The sequence below is a fragment of the Erinaceus europaeus genome, chromosome 9, assembly GCF_950295315.1.
Source record: "Erinaceus europaeus chromosome 9, mEriEur2.1, whole genome shotgun sequence".
In the NCBI taxonomy this organism is placed as follows: Eukaryota; Metazoa; Chordata; class Mammalia; order Eulipotyphla; family Erinaceidae; genus Erinaceus; species Erinaceus europaeus.
In genome coordinates, this window is record NC_080170.1 from 21722420 (window position 1) to 21743492 (window position 21073).

Sequence of the window (21073 nt, forward strand, 5' to 3'; positions counted from 1 at the left end):
GTCATATAATACTTTTCTTCACACAGTTAAAGACAAATAGTACAGTGGCATCAAAATGTGCCTGCCCATGGCATCTAAGAGGGAACCATTTCTTAAATCACAAATATCAGTGCCCATAAGCAGCTTCCTCAGCAGTGGGTAGGAGAAAGCACCAGTGGCAGGTGACCCATCTTCCACAGCAAAGCCTGCTAATAAAGGCCATGAGCCTTGAGGCCACCTGTAGTTCTGCCAGACAGTCTTTGATTTCGAATAACTCACTCAAAACACGGGATAGATTCTGAGCTGTGAGGCTGAACAGGCATAGGCCTCACTCCGCCTGGCCCACCTCGAAGTCTGGCATGGTGTCACTTGACCTAGAGCTCAGTGGCAAGGTGGCCCAAGCAGTGGAGCCAGCAGGTGACCTCTCCCCAAAACCCAGGACACCCCGAGGCTCACACGGAATGATGCACCCGCTATGCTGAGCCCTGACATGCTGCCACCTTAACATGACAGGGACAGTCAGGCCCTTCAGGACCCCCACACACACACACACACAGAGGGACAGGGTCTAAGGCCAGTCAGTTCCCCAGTGGCAGAGCAGAGGCTCCAGCCCAGGAGGGCAGAAATGGAACCACAGGCCTCAACCACCAGGCCTTTGTGCCCGAAGAGTAGAATGAGTGAGCCCAGACAACGAATAAGGGCATCTCCCCCTACACGCCCCTGGCCACCAGGGTTATCAATGGGGTTCAGTGCCTGCATGATGAACCCACAGCTCCTGACAGTTTTTTCTTCCCATTTTTACAGAGACAGAAATAATTTTAGAGGGGAAGTCAAGCAGAAAGGGAGAAAGACACCTGCAGCACTGCTCCACCGTTTGTAAAGCTTCTCTTTGCAGGTGTGGGCCGAGAGCTTAAGCCGGAGTCCTGGCACATGGTAACGTGTGCTCTACCACATGAGCCACTGCCCTGACTCACCAGCCTCACCCTTGTCTGATGCTCCCATCTTAGAGGACTAGAGTCTCTGAGCAGGGCCAGAGCCCCTCCCTGAGTGTGCACCCCACCACCACCACCCCCAATACAGAGAGAGCCATAAATCAATCCTTTTCTCCCTCCATGGGTGTCCCTTAAGATCAGACACAGGTCCAAGTCAGCCTAGTACAAAGAGCAGAAGAACCTTTAGCAAGGCCACAATCTCTTCCCATGTCCCTGGGAACAGCAGGCAGTGTGATTCCTCCTCAGGCCCTGGCTTCACAGTCCACTCAGCTGACACAGATCCTCAAGGGGCAATGGACCCTATGGCCTCCAAGTCAACCTCGTCCCACCCAGGAATACGCCCACCACCCTCCTCTCCACAGCTCCCCAAGGGACCTTGAGAAGCCTTCTATCCCGGAGGGCAGAGCGTGGACTGGATAGTCTCTGAATTTGAATGTCGCCAAGACTTGCAATCTGCTTTTCTTCCTCTTCCCTCCTGCCCTAACCCCACACGTCCTCCCAAGACTGTGAACCAGGCCATCTAACATACAAGTGACACAGACAAGTGACTTTGTCACTTCCCTGGATGTGACAACCATAAGCCCTGAACAAAGTAGGTTTTAAGCTCTATGTTCTATTCATACTGGCCTCACAAGCCTCTGGGCCTTTTTTCGTATTGTTCCCTCTCCAGGAACACCTTCAGCTAACACTATACTTGCCAATCAGGACCACTTCTTTCAGAAAGCCTCCTGATCCCAGGTCAGCTTAGACGTTCCATTTCTCAGCTTCCTCAGTCCCTGAGTGTCCCTCTGTCTGCCGGAAGTGAACCACTTCTTGACAAGATGGTAAACTCCACCAAAACAGAGACCAGGCCTCCATGGGCAGACAGGTCCCAAAGGCCTCTCTGTGAATGACAGGTCTCAGGGAGCTGGCCCCTCACCACGAGGTCCTCTGACAGGACTGCTCTCACACGGACAGCATTAGCCCAGTGCCCTGCCTGTGCCAGGGCCAGATCACAGAGACACCTGGGAGGTGAGCTCAGCCTCACAGTCAGCTCAGTTTGGAATTCATCATAAGAAGGCAACCAACTCAGTAAGTGGACAAAGGAAGCTGAAAAAGACTGTCTGAAAAAGCCATCGTTCCAGGACAATGATACAGCCAGCACAGGGGGGTTCCTTCAACCACAATGGGGCCCTCATATAGGACAAGTACACTGGCTCCCTTCTACACAGGGGTGATAAACCTTCTCTCAGTTTGAGCCCAAATGGTAAAGTAAAACCATGAGATTACAAACTCTTAGACTGGACACTGTGGCGAATACCAACAGGAAGTGGCGTGGAGTGGGGGGATGGGCAGGGGATCATTTTGGTAGTGAGATAGCCCTGGGACTTGATGGTGGGTGTGGCAGGCTTCAGTACACACAGGTGTGAAGATGTATTCCCCAGAGTGAATGAATCAGTGGTGGGGGCCAGGAAGGTGGGTGGTGAAAGCTAGAGTCGTAACTCAGAATGTTCGGTGTGGATCCTGACTCCATTGTCTGCTGCACTGCACTTGAATACAAGGCAGCCAGGTCCTTGGGACATACCTGTAACATACAACTGAGTCCATACACGAGGGGCCCATGCTGAGCACAGGACAAGAAGTCGGAGAAGGCCAGCTGCACCGGGCTCATGCCAGGACCGGGAGGCCCAGGGCTGGGCGCCCCGACGCCCGAGCTGTTGGGTCCGATCATCATGTGGGGCGAGTGGGCGGCAAGGAGGCTGGGGCTGTCGCTCAGAAGCAGGGCCAGACGGCGGGCACAGAAGTAGGCGAGACGACGAGACAGGTAGGCTGACTGCACAAACTCGTCTGAATACTGGAAGCACAGGGGCCGTGGTCAGTTTGTGGGCTGCCCGTCAGAGCAACTGTTTCTGTACAGACTTTTCTCCACATCGAGACAAGAAAAAAACTGGGGATGGGAGATGGCTCAATGGCTGAAGTGCATGCATTACCACACATGAGGTACTGGGTTCAAACCCCAGCACCACCTGGGAGCAGCATGGACAGCCCCGAGGTGAGCCCAGGAAAGCCTGGGAGGTGACACAGTGGACAGAGCACTGACTCTCAAGCAGGATGTCCTGAGTTTGATCCCTGACACCGCACATGCCAAAGTGATGCTCTGGTTCGTTCTCTCTCTCCCTCTCCCTCCCTCTCCCTCTCTCATTAGTAAACAAAGGGAGCTCAGTGCTGTGGCCTTCCTCTTCCTTTCTCCCTTCCCAACCCCAAAAATATAGAGTTAATTTTTAAAAAGGCCAGGGAGGTTGCTCAGTGTTATCGCACATAACACTGGTGGCAAGATCTTGAGTTCATTCCCTTGGCTGAATTAAAATGATAAATAAATGAATAAGATGTAAGTACTTTATCCATTGAGCCATTTCCCCTGCCACAGTCCTCTATGCATTATCCTAAAAAAAAAAAGACAGGATTTGCTTTGTTCTCACAGGAAGAGGGAGACAGCACTGAAAGACTACTTGGTCGCCCCAGGGAGAGAGATACTGCTGTCGGAGAGGCCACATACAAGGGCCTGTGCATAAGAAGCAGAAGCATGGCTGAGGTAACTGACTGCCCTGGCCCACACACAGCCCCTTGTCACTTCCTGCTTGTAGCATCCACCTGGTTTCCATCTGCCACACAAAGATGGCTCCCCCCACAACTCAGCTCAACTGCTCTTTCTTGCATGTTTCTTTGGGGCCTATGGCTCGTGAACCTTACCTGCAGCATGAGCGGTAACAGGAGTTTCAGAAGGTCGTCGTCCATGGGTCTGATCTTTTCTAAAACGTCCAGGATCCATGTCAGATACTCATGCTTCTCCAACATCCCTTCCTTGGACGAGTAAAACAAATACCATACAGCACACGTTAGAGTGAAGTCAACTAACACACTGACCGAAGCGCTGCCCGGCCTACATGAGCTTTGATGTTCCTGCTGCTGTGGTGATGAACCATAGTCTTGTGGACCACAGTCCCCATTCCAGGCAAGACAAAGAAAAAAAAAAAACAAAGAGCTGGTAGAATTCAGTTTGGTCCATGTAGGATTCTCTATTAGGTGTCAGGGTTGGGTAATCTGCCTCATTCTAAACTGAAAAAGAAAAGTTATTTCCCACAATAAAAGAAAGAGGGGCGGGGGGGGGGGGGGGCAGGGCGATGGCACAGTGGGTTAAGCGCATGTGGTGCAAAGCGCAAGGATTGGCATAAGGATCCCGGTTCGAGCCCCCGCTCCCCACCTGCAGGGGAATCGTTTCACAGGTGGTGAAGCAGGTCTGCAGGCCTCTGTCTTTCTCTCACCCTGTCTTTTTTTTTTTTTTTAACCAGAGCACTGCTCAGCTCTGGCTTATGGTGGTGCAGGGAATTGAACCTGGGACTTGACAGAGCCTCAGGCGTGAGAGTCTGTTTGCATAACCATTATGCTATCTACCCCCACCCTTCCCCCTCTCTGTCTTCCCTTCCTCTCTCCATTTCTCTCTGTCCTATCCAACAACATCAATAACAATATAACCACAACAACAATAAAACAACAAGGCAACAAAAGGGGGGGGAAAGGCAAAGAAGGGCCTAGGTTCAAGCCCCCACTCCCCACCTGCAAGGGGGGGGAGCTTCATGAGTGGTGAAGCAGGTCTGCAAGTGTCTATCTTTCTCCCTCCCTACCTTGCTCTCCCTCCTCAACCTCTCTGTCTTACCAAATGAAAAAGAAAAAAAGGAAAGAAAAAGGGAAAAATGGCCAGGAGTGGTGGATTTAGTGCTGGCACCAAACCCCGAGCTCCAGAGATAACCCTGGTGACATTTTAAAAGGGCGGCCGGGGGGTGAGGAGGAGGAAATTCAGGTTTTCAGACGCAAATCAGACGCCTGGCAAGATTTAACTGGGGGGTGGGGGGGCTCTGGAGGCCCGTGGTTGCAGGAGACTCAGCCACGTCGATCACCAGGCAGACCACAGTGCCATCTCGCCAACACTTTGACAAGATGGGAATCCCACTGTACCCAGAGCCCCTTTACCCACTGCCTCCTAGTCTACCCTAAAGTCAGCAACTATCTTCATGTATATGGAACACACCTGCTGGGACCTTCCGTGGCGTGTTATAGTGCTGTGTTATGCCTCACGTCATGAGGCGCTACAGGTTAAGGAACAAAAACCTGTGGTTTCCAGAGAAAGAAACAAGCTTTGGCAGTCACCCTGGTGGCAACCTCTGTAGTTACTGTGAACTCCTGCTCCGTCCCGATACCCCAATGTTGTATGTACACTCGTACTCCCCAGCCGTGGGGGGGCCTAGCCACCCCAGGGGGGATATTACACTGATAAACAGTCACCTCCGCATTTCAAGTATAACAGTGACGCCACAGTGGCATGGAATGATGAGGAGGTGTGTACATGTTACTCAGTTGTAATTTTTAAAGTGCCGGGCACTAGGGGCCAGGCATTTGGTGCATCCAGGTGAACATACACATCACCATGTGCAAGGTTCTGGGTTCAAGCCCCTGGTCCCCATGGTCAAGTGGTAAAGAAGTGCTATGGGTGTCTATCTCTCCCTCTCAAATTCTCTGTCCTGTTTAAAAAAAAAAAAAAGACAGAAGGGGGCAGGTGGTGGCACACCTGGTTAAGAGCACATGCTGCCATGTGCAAGGACCCAGGTTCAAGTCCCCAGTCACTGCCTGCAGGGGGAAAGCTTCGCAAGCAGTGAGGTACTGCTACAGGTGTCTATCTCTCTTTCCTTCTCTATCCCCCTCCCCTCTCAATTTCTCTGTCCTATTAAAATTAAAGAAGAGGAGGAGGAAGAGGAGGAAAAGAAAGAGAAAGGAAGGAAGGAAGGAAGGAAGGGAGGGAGGGAGGGAGAAGAAAAATGGCCACTGGGGACAGGAGATTTGTGGCATAGTTACTGAGCCCCAGCAATAGTTCTAGTGACAATTAAATAACAGAAAAGAAAAGAAAATGCTTATGACTAAAGACTTTCTCCTCCTATCTCAGCAATAAATAAATGAAATCTTTTTCTTTTAATGTTAAGAATGGTAAACATTAGGAAAATGTTGAATTCTACATTACTGAGAAAGAATGCTTAGTGCAAGATTTAAAAAAAAAAAAAACTAAAGAGATCATTTGGAGGAGAAAAAAAAAAAAGGCTTTGTAAGCACACATTCCAATGACTAGCTAACAGTCCATCCTCAAGATGGCTTTGTGTATGTAGGCAGGACCTTTAAAAAAAAAAAAATTTTTTTTTTGAAATACATGAAAAAATGCTCCAAGTCTTCCGATTGTCAGAGAAATGCAAATCAAGACAACAGTGAGATACCACTTCACTCCTGTGAGAATGTCACACATCAGAAAAGGTAACAGCAACAAATGTTGGAGAGGTTGTGGGGTCAAAGGAACCCTCCTGCACTGCTGGTGAAAATGTAAATTGTTCCAACCTCTGTGGAGAACAGTCTGGAGAACTCTCAGAAGGCTAGAAATGGACCTACCCTATGACCCTGCAATTCCTCTCCTGGGGATATATCCTAAGGAACCCAACACACCCATCCAGAAAGATCTGTGTAAGACCTATGTTCTTAGCAGCACAATTTGTAATAGCCAAAACCTGGAAGCAACCCAGGTGTCCAACAACAGATGAGTGGCTGAGCAAGTTGTGGTCTATACACACAATGGAATACTACTCAGCTATTAAAATGGTGACTTCACTGTTTTCAGCTGATCTTGGATGGACCTTGAAAAATTCATGTTAAGTGAAATAAGTCAGAAACAGAAGAATGAATATGGGATAATCTCACTGTCAGGAAGAAGCTGAAAAACAAGATCAGAAGAGAAAACACAAGGTGGTTTAGTGGTTAGCACAGCTGCCTTCCAGAAGAGAAAACACAAGTAGAATCTGAACTGGAACTGGCGTATTGCACCAAAGTAAAAGACTCTGGGGTGGGTGGGTGGGGAGAATACAGGTCCAATAAGGATGACAGAGGACCTAGTGGGGGTTGTATGGAAAACTGGGAAATGTTATGCATGTACAAACTATTGTATTTACTGTCTAATGTAAAACATTAATTCCCCAAAAAAAGAAACTAAAAAAAAAAAATAATCTATTTCGAATAGAAACAGAAAGGAGTTGCGAGGGAAGGAGCAGATCGGGACGGAAAAAAGAGAGACACCTGCAGCAGTGCTTTAGCGCTCACGAAGCTTCCCCTCAGCAGGTGGGGCCAGGCCCCTACGCACTGCTCCTCCGTGCCTGCTATGCTGTGGATCACTGGCCAGATCCTTCCTGGCCTTCATTTGATTACCTGCACTGACTAGGGCCCACTCCACATGTCGGAATACAGCAAGTTGGGACACAACGGACTCTCAAATCTGTAACATTTATGTTCCCAATGTAGGTTTTTGCTTCCTACGGAAGAAGCACTGAGTATATAAGGCATATTCAGTAGACTGAACATAAAATGTAATCCTCCCAAAAGTTTTAAGTGCACTGATACATCACTTCAAAGAGAAATACTAAGTCCTCAGGACAAAGGAAATCCCTCTTGAGAGCTCAAAAGCGCTCAAGGAGCCTTTGCTGAAAGAAGCTTAGATCTGGAGGAGTTGTTTGTTTGTTTGTTTGTTTGTTTATGAGGCAGAAAGGTCATAGCACCAGTATCCTTCAATCTGGTGGGAGCTGGGCTGTGCCCAAGACAAAGCAACACGCTACATCTTAAGTGAGCCATCTCAGAGGCCCCGTAAGAGCTGTTCTTACCTACTTCAAACAATGCTGTTTCCCAAAAGGACGGTGCTTCTGGCAACTCTGAGCAGTCAGAAAGCCACTCAACATCTGCAAAGTGTAAAGTTCTAAGGAAGAAATTTAGAAATCATACATCCTTTCTAGCCCTTTACTCTTTGATCAGGATAGCAGGTAGTGAATGTCTAAGTAGCAATGCAACCAAGTGAATATACTTCCTCCTGCCTGGGAATAAAGACCAATGAGGACAACAGCGCCAGCGCCCCCTGCTGGTCAATGTGAGTTACACCCGCTTTTCTCAAGGCTTTCATTCCCTTCCTGCTTGCTTTGGGGTAACTCCGGTCTACAGGAGCTATATACTACATGGCACCAACATAAGGGTGTTTCTGCCTTCCCACTTCATTTGTTTCTTTCACAAAATACTCTGCTGCCTGGGGCTTGCTGGCAAGCTCACCTGGAACATGTGGAAGGCCAGCTTCTCGTTGTACTCCCACTGCCTCATGGCCTGCTCCACGTCCGGGGGCACAGGGACCGGGCCCTCGCCCGCACTCGCTGTCATGTGGTAGAAGTCGGAGATCTTGGCCAGCTGCTCCCGGAGGAACCTGGTGGAGATCTGTGTCCACTCTGCATTGACACAGATTGGGGGAAAGGAAATCAAAGACAGAAAGATACTGAATTTGGGAGTCACATGGGTGTGTGTAAGAATGAACCTCCTTCTGACCATCTCCAGGACTCCCTCGAAATGGGCCTCTGGGACATACAGGCAGATGACGGGTGCTGACTGAGCTGGGGTGGAGGGGGGTGCATCCTGGGAACAGGCTGCAGCAGAAAGTGGCCTGCCAGATAGGGCTGGTGAAGGATGGGCAGTGGGTTCCTGGGTCTCTGTGACCGCCCACCCCACCCCACCCCAAGTCTAAGAAAAGAGGCCACGGGTGCATGTGGGGACCCTGCTGCCTCCCCTGGCCCAAATTCCAGGGTGCAAGGCGGAAACTGTGGAGGTGGGCACACTGAGTAGGCCCAGACTTACACCCAAAGAAGTCAGAGTTCCCCGACTTTGGGAGCATGTTTTTCACTTTTGCATCAGAATGCCAACATGCTTTTTTTTTTTTTTTCAAGTGTCTTTCAGGCCTTGCACAATCATGATTTCACTACTCCAGCTGACTCTTTCAGAGAAAAAGAGACAGCGAGAAAGACATGCCAGCACCAAAGCTTCCCTCAGGGTCAGGTCACATTACTCATGTAGTGCCCAGGGGCTGGAACCTGGGTGTCCTCCCAGCCAAGCTAGCTCACTGGTCCTAATATGCTGTCTCAAGACGGGGCTGGGGCCGTAGCTCAGCGACAAGCGAAGTCTTCACCAATGTGAGACCATGGCTTTGACCTCCAGCAGCAAAACGGAGGGACAGGGAGGGAGAAACCACAGTTTTTAGGGGACTGACAGGCATCATGACCTGACCCCCAGTGACATTCCAGTAACCATGACCATGACCTCCCTTCCCCCCCGGGACATGCAAGGACAACTGTCCTTGCCTCCCTTCTCTCCCACTGCAGCAGGATGACTGGACCACTCTCAGAAAGACCAATATATCACAAAAGGCGGAAAGCTGGATGGGCAATGGCAAGAGAGACTTGGAAAAGCAACAGAACCGTTCATGGGGCACACAGTATAACTCAGGGAGACGCTGCTGGCATCCAGCAGATAATGGTGCCACCTTCACCTGTTTTGTGGACAGAAGTGTACCCACTGCATGCTCATGGCCAAGTTTCCCCAAGGACCCAGGAATCTGCCATTCAGAGGATCTCCCCTGCTGAGACATGGCCACACCATGTGGGCCTCTCATTCCCTTGATTCCACTGCTCCCAATGGACTCTTTATTTCCCAGATAGAGGATAAGAGAAATGGAGAAAGAGAGAGAGAGAGGAGAGACACCACAACACCACTCCACTGCTCTTGAAACTTACCCTTTAAAACTCCAAAGTAAACATCTGCTAGGAATTGAATGTTATGTTTTTTTGGGTTTTGCTTTTTTGGTTGTCTTTTTTGTTGTTGTTGTTATTGTTGTTTTTGTGCTAACACTACTTCACAACAGGACCCAAAGATAACTATTAAGTTCTGATCTAAACTATTTTAATTGTTTTAAAAATCCAAAGAGAGAGAGACAAACAGGCAGACAAGTACTGCTTAGTCTGGGCATGTCGTGGTACTGGGATTGAACCTGGGACCTCTTGGACCTCAGAAATATTTGGTGCTCTAACACTGAGCTATCTGGCTCTCTCACTGTGCCTCAGCCAAAATGTAAGTGCATGTGCTTAACTCCAAGACTGCAACCACCACAAGAACAAGAACAAAAATGAGGCGGACACTCTGTCCCAAGTCAAACACCTCCCCAGAAAGCCCCACCAGTCAGAGAGCCTATGATCAAATTCCCTCCGTGGGCGTTAGAAACAAAGCAGTAAATCATCACAGCCATCATCTCCTGGACCAGTCCACACCCCACCCCACCCCACCCCCGCACGAACTAATAGTTTTGTGACACTTGTTTGCCCAACAAAGCAACATGCCTACCGTCGGAGGAGACCAGTTTAGCTTCGCTAAAATAAGCAAAAACAAAAATAACAAGCATCCAAATCCTAGCCTGTGTGTGCCAAGCCTGGCTATTAACTCTCGCCATGGTACCATTCTCAAGATGCCCCATAGAATATTTCAGCCTCCAGAGCTAAAAATAGCACACTCACACACACCCCTACTTGGTCGAGGCTGTATTTTCTGTTTGCAGATTGCTTTCTTCAAGCGCGGAGGAAAGGCCTGTTCGCTACAGAAGATGTTCACTGCAGATAGGAAGACAAAGGCCTGCCGCCCCATCTCTGGGGCCCCGCCAGACAGCTTAATACGTAGCTTCTCAGTCCTCATCCCTTTATGTGGGCTTCCATGTTGACAGAAACATTTGAGCACCATTTTATTCTATAAATAGACCTTGATCTGAACCCCAGCTCGGGATTCAAATGAAGCCTGCTTGAATAAGGCAGCCAGACTAGTAATATATTAGTAGTGTATCTTAACTGTACTTAACTGATACTAAGTTAACCCACCCATCGGACAAATGTCAAGATCTGGGTGTAAAGGGCACTGGTATAAGGAACAGGATGCACAAAATTTTCTCACTGAAAACTGCAAGGTGTTTAGAAGAGGAGGAGAGATAGATGACAAATGGCTGTCAAGATTCACGTGCTTAACTTTGGCTAGCAGATCAGGATGGAGGGGGTTGAGGTAGAGATCATGCAGGGCTGGGGAAACAGCATAGCAGTTACTCGAACAACTTTCACGCCTGAGACCTGGAGGGCCAGGTCCAATCTCAGGCACTATCAAAAGCCAGAGCTGAGCAGTGCTCTGGTAAAGAAAGAGACAGAGGGAGGGCAGGCAGAGGAAGGAAGGAAGGAAGGAAGGAAGGAAGGAAGGAAGGAAGGAAGGAAGGAAGGGAGGGAAAGGAGGGAGGGAGGATGAATGGTGGGAGGGAGGGAAGGCGGAAGGGAAGGAAGGAGGAAAGAAAGGAAGGGGTCTATGCAGAAAACAATCACCATGAAAGAAGGGAGGGAGAGACAGAGGGAAGAAAAGAGATTCTAGACAGACCAAGAGATATGGCCACCTCTGGCTGGTGTGAGTGAGTGGGTGGGTGGGTCCGTCAGTCAGTCAGACAGACAGACAGACACACACACACACACACACACCCCTACCTGCAACATAGCCTCACCGCCTGTGAAGCAGGGGACCAGGGACTTGAACCTGGGTCCTAGTGCATGGTAACATGCAGACTCCGCCAAGTGCACCACCACTCAGCCGTTCTCAAGATTCTCTTTAAGCTCCAAAGTCTGCATCTCACATATCACGTGCACAGCATTGGTGTGTGGTGCCAATCCTGAGTGGCTGCTTTTATCTGGTGAGACAGTTTATGCTGTTCTCACCACTGGACCTCCCTCCAGGCTCCACTTACTGAGTGACAGTAAGTGCTGTGACTTTAGGAGCCCAAGGTGATGAGTGATCAAGGTGAAAGTGAAGCCATGATTATAGACCAGAGACTTAAGTGCCCACTCTGGGGCAGGCGCGCACCTGAGGCCTGGGGTGGTGGGTGAGAACACACAGAGAAGAAAAGAGATTCATCCAGAGGGACAGAGCAGCAGCAAGAAAGTGAGCACTCTAGCGGGCCAGGTAACAACAGACTCACACAAACAGAAGAACAGGCTGGACCACGCCCTTCACAGACCCAGCACAGGGCGGAGAGTCACCTGCAGAGGTCCAATGCAGGTCCTTAGACGCGAGCACACAAACCTACCACCAGAGGGCGCTGTTCAGACACCAAGCTCTGCCTAACTCCAGATCTGAACCCCGCAGGGATTCAGGGGCCCAGAAATTTGCATTTATAGCCAGAGGCCTCTGATGCCCCCAGAAGTTGCAAGCACTGGTGTTTTAGTATTTGTTCCACAAATGATAAAATGGATTTCCTTTATAGCAACCTAAAGAAAAGGGTTCTATGAGTCACTATCTGCATAACTATGCTGAGCACTTCAGGGTGAAAAAGACAGAGGAATCCAGTGCCCAGGACAGAGGAAGAGGGAGACAGGACGCTCCCATGGTGCCACCTGCCTCCCGGGCACCGGCTGTGTCTGCCACAGGGGAGCAAGCACTGGATGCTTTTTCTGGGCTGGTGCGGCTCTGGGTCGGGTCTGCAAGGCCCCGTGTGGACTTGTGAAATGTTGCCCTAAGGGAGATTTTCCAGTTGTCCTGGGCCTTCACCCCCTATATGCTCAGCAGCCAACAGCCACAGCATCTAGCTTGAACCCCTAGAATAAGGATAGGGGGGAGGGGAGAGAGAGAGACAGAGAAAAGGAGAGACCAAGACACTAGCACTGAAGATTCCTTAATGTATAGAGGCTGGGTCCAAGCCAGGGGTTCATGTCAAAGCAACGCACTGCCCAGATGAGCTATCTAGGACTTCTTATCCAGCAGAGCAGACCCACCACTAGCATTCTCCTCACATTTCAGGGGACCAGAGGGGCACCCCCTGGTACCTGCCATCACACGCTGCTCCTCTGTAAATGATGCTGTCGTGATCTCATAATTTGTAAATGGACAGAAAATAAAGATACAGATATTCAAATGAAATTGTCGACGATATATCAATATACACAATTTAAGGGCATGAAAGAGCTGTGTGACATTACCGATTTCCTTCTGATTTCTTGTCTTTCTGGGTGAGCAATGGCCTGGGCTTTGGAGAGTGATTCCTCCAGGGAAGATCAGGGACATTATTTTCACCAACATGGAATTGGGATTAATTAACCCCTGAGGACACGTCCCCTCAGCCTTCAACATCTGAGACCCAGCCATAGTCCCTCTGTCCCCAGAGAGATGACCCCAAGTGTGGCAGCCGTTCTCCCAGGTCGGGGCGCAAGGCTCTAGGGGAGAAGAGAAGAGAAAGGGAAGGGAGGACTTGGGGGAGAGAGGGGGTAACACAGTAGCAGCTCCACCGAGCCATCAAAGCCACAGGAACGGTGACATCAGGCAGTTAGTTCTTTACCCTCGAGTCTCTTCCAGCTTTGGCTACAGAGCAGGTGGTGGAAAACCCCAGCCACTTGTGCAGCAAAAAACAACTACATTTTCTTGTTACACTGTGCAGTCGAATCCCATTCCCTGATCAGTGGCGGTTGGAGTGAAGTCTCTATACCGTGGTGTTTGTTAACTCAAATGTGGCAGTACTGGGCCAGGGAGAGGGCACAGCAGTTGCACACAGATGTATGTCTCTGGCTCGACCCACAGGAATAGTAATAGAACCGAGCGGTGCTCTGGTCAAAGGAGGAAAAAGGATAAAGCAGAAATGCAATTGCCATCCAGTTGGCACTTCTGTGAATCACCTTCTAGCACAACATCTGAGCAGCAAGGAGCTGCTGGGAGACAAAATGCTTGTATCCAGGGAACAAAGGGTTCAAAGCCTTTTCCTTGGGTCAACTTGAGGACAACCTGCACTTGTGGCTCCGTGAGGGCGGCGACTGTCAAACAGTGAATGAGTGGAAGCTGGGGCCACGCAGTGGTGCTCTAGTCTCTCTCACACAGAACAATCAATCAAAACAAATTCTTGAGACTATGACAATGACCCACATTGGTTTGTGTTTGTTTGTTTCAGTGGTGGTGGAACTGGGGACTCAACCATGCATGATTTTCAGCACTCTGGGCCATACTTTCATTGACAGAGAGAGAAAGGAAGAGAGGGAGGGAGAGAGAGAGAGAGAGATACCACAACACCAAAGTTTGCCACAACACCTCCATGTGCTCCACAGTGAGCTCTCTCAGGAGCCAAGATGAATTTTGATAGGAAAAAATAAAGACTTTTCAACACTAAAGGTGTTAATTATACAATTCTCATTCTGAAAACTGACAACTGAAGAAAAAAAACTTGGCATATACTCTGTCTTTAGTTTCACAAATAAATAAAATAAAGGCTATTTATCGCAGTTAATAAGAGAAAGTTCATGTTCACAGAAGAATGCGAACCTCTAGCCAACCCCAGTGAAGTAACTAACCCAGGGCTGGCTCTTCAATGGGTGCCAGAACCTCTCAGATAAAGATTTCTGGGGGACAGGGCAGCCGCAGGAGCCAAAGAACCCCACCCCCACCGTTTCTGACCCTTCTACTGGAAAATGGCTTCGACCAGAAAGCCAGGCACCTAACCATTCTAAGCCAACTGTTCACGCAAAACTCATGAGTTTAAGCGAGGCTGACACAAGCACTTCTGGACAGTGCTGTGAGTTAAGCAAGTAAGCAAGGCAGGCGGCACCTTTGTGACAGATGCAATGGAAGGGCCACTGTGAAAAGGTGGCGGCGACCTGGACTAAAAGCGTGTCCCTGGGATTAAAACTGTTAGTGCGGAAAGTCTTCAAGGACTCGAACTGAAAGTAAGCTGGCCGGCTCAGATAAGAAACCAGGCTGTCATTATGTGTTTTGCGGGGTTTATTTTTGCAGGCCAAAATGGCTCGGCGACTATGTCACAAATTAATTATCTGCTGGGCGAGGCGGGGAGCTGCTGCTGCTTTGTATTCTGGGGAGCGATAAGGATACTGGCTCCAGAGAAGCCTCTCATCCAGCCCAAATCCCCACGCCCACAAAACCTCAGGTGGCACAGAGGAAACAAGGGGGAGGGGGCGGACAGAGCAGCACCCTGGGCAGTTTAACCACTGAGCATTTTAAACTCCTTCTAATCTTTCTGTCCCCCCCCCCCCCCAAAAGGGACTCATTCCTGTGATAGGTCTTGTCACATTTCACCATATTGAATGCTCAGCCATTCCACGCTGGAATTAGAGCTGCTTGTCTGGCCAGCCGTTTCCTCTTGTTCCCGTTTCTATGACACCCTGGGACTCAGCGTGCAACCCAGAGAACCCCTGAGAGCCGGGCTCCTCTGTGCCCCCGAGGCCAAGGCCTGCTCCAGTCCCTTTAAAATGCCTCCTGCTCCTAGAGCCCAACCAGCACCTTCCAATGAGGCAGAGAGGCCTGGCTGTGACTCCCCTCCCAAGAACCGGAACATTACTTCAATTCTGAGGCCCTTGCCCCTCTGGCACAAAATGGAATCATCAGGACTGCAGAGCAGGGCCAGGGAGACAGCCCAGCATTAGAAGCATAGGACTTGTATGCCTGGGGCCCCAGGCTCAATTCCCAGGCACCACCATGCTAGAGATGAGTGGTGCTCTGGTCTCTCTTTCTCTCTCATAAATTAGAAAAGAAATAGCTGGCCAAGAGCTAGCTCACTGGGTAGACACTTCAGCACACACAAAGACCTGGATTTGGGCCTCTGTCCACCCTATGGGAGCACCGTGCCAAGGACAAGCTTCACAGGCTGTGAATTGGGGCTGCAGTGTTTCTCTTCTGTCTCTCATCTGTCTTTCATCCTCTATTTGTAAAAACAAAGTAAAATAAAATGAAAAGAAGCAGTTTTTCAAAAAGCCTGCAGAATAGGCAGTCATGGTATTCACGGGTGATTTCTCTTAAGTTCCCAGGACAAAGGACTACTCTGCCCCCGGTGGAAACATCTACTGCCATTGGTCTGCACTTACTGGGGAGTATGTTCCCAGCAGTGACTGGGAGAAGCCCCACTGGGCTCCATCACCCACCAGACACAACTGGCGCCCCCACTCCAGCCAACAAGTCTGCCCCCGGCCTGCACCACCTCCTCCCCACCCCCACCACTGCCCTCCTGAGTGGCCAGTCTAAGAGCCAACTTGGTGGTTGTTGTGTTTTGCTGTTTTGTTTTGTTTTCCACCTGGCATAAGGAGCCTGGTTCGAGTCCCTGGCTCACCATCTGCAGGGGGGTCACTTCACAGGTGGTGAAGCAGGTCTGCAGTTGTCTATCTTTCTCTCCCCTTCTTCCCCTCCTCTCTCCATTTCTTTCTGTCTTATCCAACAACGGCAGCAATAACAACAACAACACTAATAATAACTACAACAATGATAAATAACAAGGGCAACAAAAGGGAAAAAATGGCCTCCAGGAGCAGTGGATTTATAGTGTAGGCACCAAGTCCCAGCAATAACCCTGCAGGCCAAAAAAAAAAAAAAAAAAAAATCCCCACCCCAAGGTTTGATTTGACCTTTTTTTTTTTTTTATCTCCTTGAAATGTCATGTAAACCCTCACCCATAAACCCAGGTGCCCTCCAACCCTCACCTCTCACTGGGGGGGGGGTGGGGGGGGTGGACACTGCACCTGAATATGCTTAACTGATGGTAGGCTCCCAAGAGAGGAGCAGCAACACACTTCACCTACATTTTCAGATTTATCTACTTGTTTATCTATTTGTTTATATGAGAGAGAGAGAGAGAGAGAGAGAGAGAGAGAGAGAGAGAGAACCAGAGCATCACTCTGGCAATGCTGTGCTAAGCAACCATCCCTGGGACCTCAAGCCTAGAAGCCCTGTGCTCTACCGCCGGACTCCGCCTACGCCGCCGTGAGGGTGCGACACTGTTCCCCACGGCCTGCTCTCTTGGGCTGCTAAGCCCACTGACCTCAGGAAAAACTCGTCAATGAAATCAAGCGGCAGTTTTTTTCCAACGTTGAATGTGGGAGAGGGGAAATAAAGCATATGTCTGTTTCTATCACAAAGGAGTAAAGGCCATTTTCGCTGAAAACACTTTTGCAAATCCAAAGGACAGCTGTCATGACAAAGAAAGTCATAAAACCATCACCAAAAAAGGGTGACACTCGATAGTCTATCTTGCCCCAAATGTGCTGAGTGATTCTTCTCACTCTAAAAGCCAGAACACAGAGACTATGACTACAAGTTAATCTTCTGATGTGTGTGTGTGTGATCTAACCCAATTCAACACACATATCTGTGTGTACTTGCTTGGCTTTATTGCTTACTGGGAGTGTGAAGCTTGCCACATTACCGCTTGGTCGACATAGTCAAATGCTTCCAAATGCACTGGATAATTTGCTTAAAGAAGCTGAAGGCGGTGCTGGAGACAGCAGAATACAGGGATAGGGATACCGGGTGAACAGAGTAATGGGAACAGATCAGATATCTGAAAGAAAATGTGCTTTTCATCGCGTATAAATAGCAGGCGGTCGGCATTTTTTAAGACAGATAAAAGAGGGCTGAGAGAGGGCTCAGAAGGCAGAGTGCTGGGCCCAGTCCACGACACCACATAGAGGGAGCTCCACGGACAGCTCCAAGGGGACCTGCAGGGACTCCCTTTCTCCAGCTCTGCCTCCTTCTCTCTAAAAATCTAGACTACAAATTGGGCCAGGGAGGCCACTCAGCAGTGTGGGGCATGCACGATGCCTTGGGTTCACTCCCCAGGGTCACCTAATAATGAATGTAATGTGCCACAAACCTTTTAAAAAAATAAATAATAAAACAGGTGTAAAGCTGGGGGAGAGCAATAATGGCTATGTGAACAGATTCAAATGCCTGAGGCTCTGGGGTCTCAGGTTCAATACCCTGCACTACCATAAGCGAGAGCTGAGCAGCGCTCTGGTAAAATAATAAAGTAAACATAATATATAATATAAAATTCTTCTTCTAGCATTTGCCTTCTTCCGTAGCCAGTCAACAGCGTCAGGTTGAGCCTGATGTCAAGTTTCGAGACCTCCTTTGAATCTGGAGAGGTGGCAGTCGTTGACTATGTGGGTCATAGTCTTGTCTGTAGCCGCAGGGGCAGTTCGGGTCGTCTCTGGCTCCTCAGCAATGGAACATAGTGGCGCACCGGCCATGGCCTGTTCCATAGCGCTTGAGGAGGTAAACCAAATAAATTGCTTACATCCTTAATATGGTTACTATTTAGAGTAAAACTTGGCTGTGGAGAGACCTGGTAGGCACCATCTTACTCAAATGATCGAAGTCATTGTTTCCTAAGTGTTAGAACAGTGGGGTACAGTGCCCCGAAATTGCTTCCAGGGTGTGGTGTTACTGTTTGTTTATTTGTTTGTGTTCTAAAAGTGCAGAACCTGAATTGAACCGCAAGGAAATGAGCTGATATGAATCCAAGAATTTTCTACAATCCTTTACAAATACCAAGGCCTAGGAAAAGGCTGAAGAATTGTCTGAGGTTAAAAAGACTGAAAACGAAGTTGAAAAACAAGATCAGAAAAGAAAACAGAAGTAGAACCTGAAATGGAATTGGCATATCGCACCAAAGTAAGACTCTGGGGTGGATGGGTGGGGAGAATATGGGTCCAAGAAGGATTCAGAGGACCTAGTGGGGGTTGTATTGTTAAATGGGAGACTGGGGAATGTTATGCATGTACAAACTATTGTACTTACTGTTGAATATAAAACATTAATTCCCCAATTAAAAAAACAAATAAATAAACTATTAAAAAATAAATAAGAATAAAATAAAAAGACTGAAAACAACAGGACATAAATGTAAATGACAGCATTTTGAACTAGTAGCTGCGGGCTGCATCCTGGTCACTGTGTAGACTGAGGGAAGACTTGGGCTAAGTCACCCAGCCCAAACCGCTTTCCCAAGTGTTAAGACCTTGAGACCACGAACGAGGGCCTAAAATTGTGTGTCTTAAGAACATTTTTGTGTGTAGCCTTTTTTTTTTTAGCCTTAAGCATTTCTAGGTCAAAGCTTTTATATTCTACTATAGAAATTATGTATTAGACATTTGACCTTCAAGGATTTCACCTTTGAACCTCTTAATCAACATGAAAAATCCTAGTGAATTTGAGTACCTTGTAAATAAATGGAGTCAAAACCTAGAATCTAAGGCCAGGTGATAGCCCCAGTTAAGGGCACATATTACCAAGCACAAAGACCCAGATTCGATTCCCCAGTCCACACCTACAGGGGAAAGCTTCAAGAGTGGAAATGCTCCATGTCTGTCTCTCTCTCTCTCTTCATGTCTCTCTCCCCTCTATTCCTTTTTTTTTTTTTTTTTTTTTTTAAGATCTTATTCATTTACTAGAAAGATAGAAGGAGAGAGAGAAAGAACCAGACATCAATCTGGTACATGTGCTGCCGGGGATCGAACTCAGGACCTCATGCTTGAGTGTCTAGTGCCTTAGCCACCTCCCGGACCACATCTCTCCTCTATTTCTTATTTCTCCCTTCCCTCTCAATTTCTGTCTCTACCCAGTAAATATATAAGTAAACAAAACATGAAGAGGAAAAAAAAATCCACCTAGACTATGTGTTACATTGTCTTACAAAAGAAAATGCAGGTGGAGTCTCATCAACAAGGTACGTGGTCTCCTGGGTGAGCAATGCCCCAGCCGGACAGGGTGAATCTTCATTCTAACTGTCTCAAGAAGGGGCTGTCAGGTCTGACTGGGCGCGGAGACTGGTGTGGTAAGTGAGCAGAGGCCAGAACAAATCACAGGAGCAGGTAGGAACAGAAGTCAAAGCAGGGAAGGCAGGGAGGAGGCTACCCTGATGACCAGGTGCAGACGTGGGGGGCATCTCAGTGGTCATGACAGGACATGTCGATGGGCCCCAGATGCTGGCAGAGAGCCAACAAGCACCAGCCTCTCCTCACACCAGAAAGGCAGGAGCTTCCCTCTCCTCGGACCTCCCCGGCACCTGCCTCACTGGATTGTGTGCACGGGGAGTGGCTCACTGGGATGGGGGTGCGATGGGCAGATTCAATGAAGAATAATGTGGGCACATGAGCACACTTACCCAAATTGGGATCCAGAGCCTGGCGTTTCTTGATTTTAGCTTCAGAAATCGCAGAGTAATAGGCACAGGTCATCTTGATCAGCCACGTCGCTCGGACCATTGGCACGGAATATTTAGCTAGATATGCAAACACATCTTCTTTTTTACTGAGGATGGGAACCTGGAAAGAGATCAGACAGTTATAATAACCACACGTCAAGTTCACTCTGAGGCCAGTCTAGAGGAGAACCCAGAGAAACGGCTCTGAAAGCCGCCTGCTGGCTGAGAGAAAGCCTTGCTTTGATGGAGTGGCACGCGCAGTTCTCAGGAGGGAAAACATTTCAAGTATAAGTTCACTACTAAAGAGAAAGAAATAAAACTATGATTGGAATGCTGGAAATACAGTTCTTATCAGCTGGGCTTTCCTAGCCCTAAAAGCAAATTCTTTCCAAATTCTTTGATGCTAAAGATTACACTCGTCATGATCAGCAAAACAGGGAAGTTGGTTTTGTGACGGTCCTCTGAGGAGTTTCGCTCCAAATTAGAAGGGACAAGATACAGTGAGAAACCACCCATGCTCTGAATTTCATGAAGGAGAACTTCTTTGTGCAAAAGCTTTCTGGCAATGATGTTTCTTCTGAGTAACAATCTCCAGAACGCTTCTAAAACTGCTTTTTGCCCCCAAATGTAAAGGAGGCTGAAACGATGGATCAGTGAATCTGTCTAGAAAACACTGAGTTGTAAATATCTAGCTAATTAATTCACTAGTTGAAAGTAGGCACTTGAGGCAGTTAATTATTTCTTCCAGACCACAAAGGTGCCATTTAGCAAATGAGCGTCCCAACGTACCCCTCATCAGCTAGAAAGTTAATCCACTTTCCTGGACTCCCAAGTATCCCCGGGATAGCTCACTCATCTACACAGTTGTCAATTTGCTATAAGAAAACATGAAGGCGGAAGACAGGGTGGACTGTGGGGCTTAGGATGCACCCACTCCAGGAGTAACCCCCACCCCTGCTTGTCTGGGACCAGCTCCCTGCACTCTGCGTTTACAGACTGTACGGGAACGGGAAGTAATCCTCGCCCCTCACACGCATGGCAGAGCAGGAGAATCATATCTGTCACAGCGAGGGTGCTTCTTGTTTGGTGGCCATTTCCAATGATTCTTCCAGGCTGGCTGGGTGCTTTCCACCTGGGGTCTTGACCTTCTAGAAGGCCCCTGCTTTTGTTGTGATTCTGTGATGGGAATCAA

At 48.7% G+C, this 21073-nt stretch overlaps 1 protein-coding gene across 12 annotated transcripts in view; it reads right to left on the reverse strand.

The window, feature by feature from the left end:
* Nucleotides 1–21073, reverse strand: part of MED12L (mediator complex subunit 12L) — a 300870-nt gene that overhangs the window by 239259 nt on the left and 40538 nt on the right. For all 12 annotated transcript variants that reach the window (XM_060197499.1, XM_060197496.1, XM_060197495.1 and 9 more), the window contains 4 exons: nucleotides 19843–20002; nucleotides 8130–8299; nucleotides 3702–3812; nucleotides 2536–2805 (listed from right to left, as the gene is read on the reverse strand). In XM_060197499.1, the coding sequence (XP_060053482.1) occupies nucleotides 2536–2805; nucleotides 3702–3812; nucleotides 8130–8299; nucleotides 19843–20002 (711 nt within the window). The remainder of the gene's footprint in view (nucleotides 1–2535; nucleotides 2806–3701; nucleotides 3813–8129; nucleotides 8300–19842; nucleotides 20003–21073) is intronic.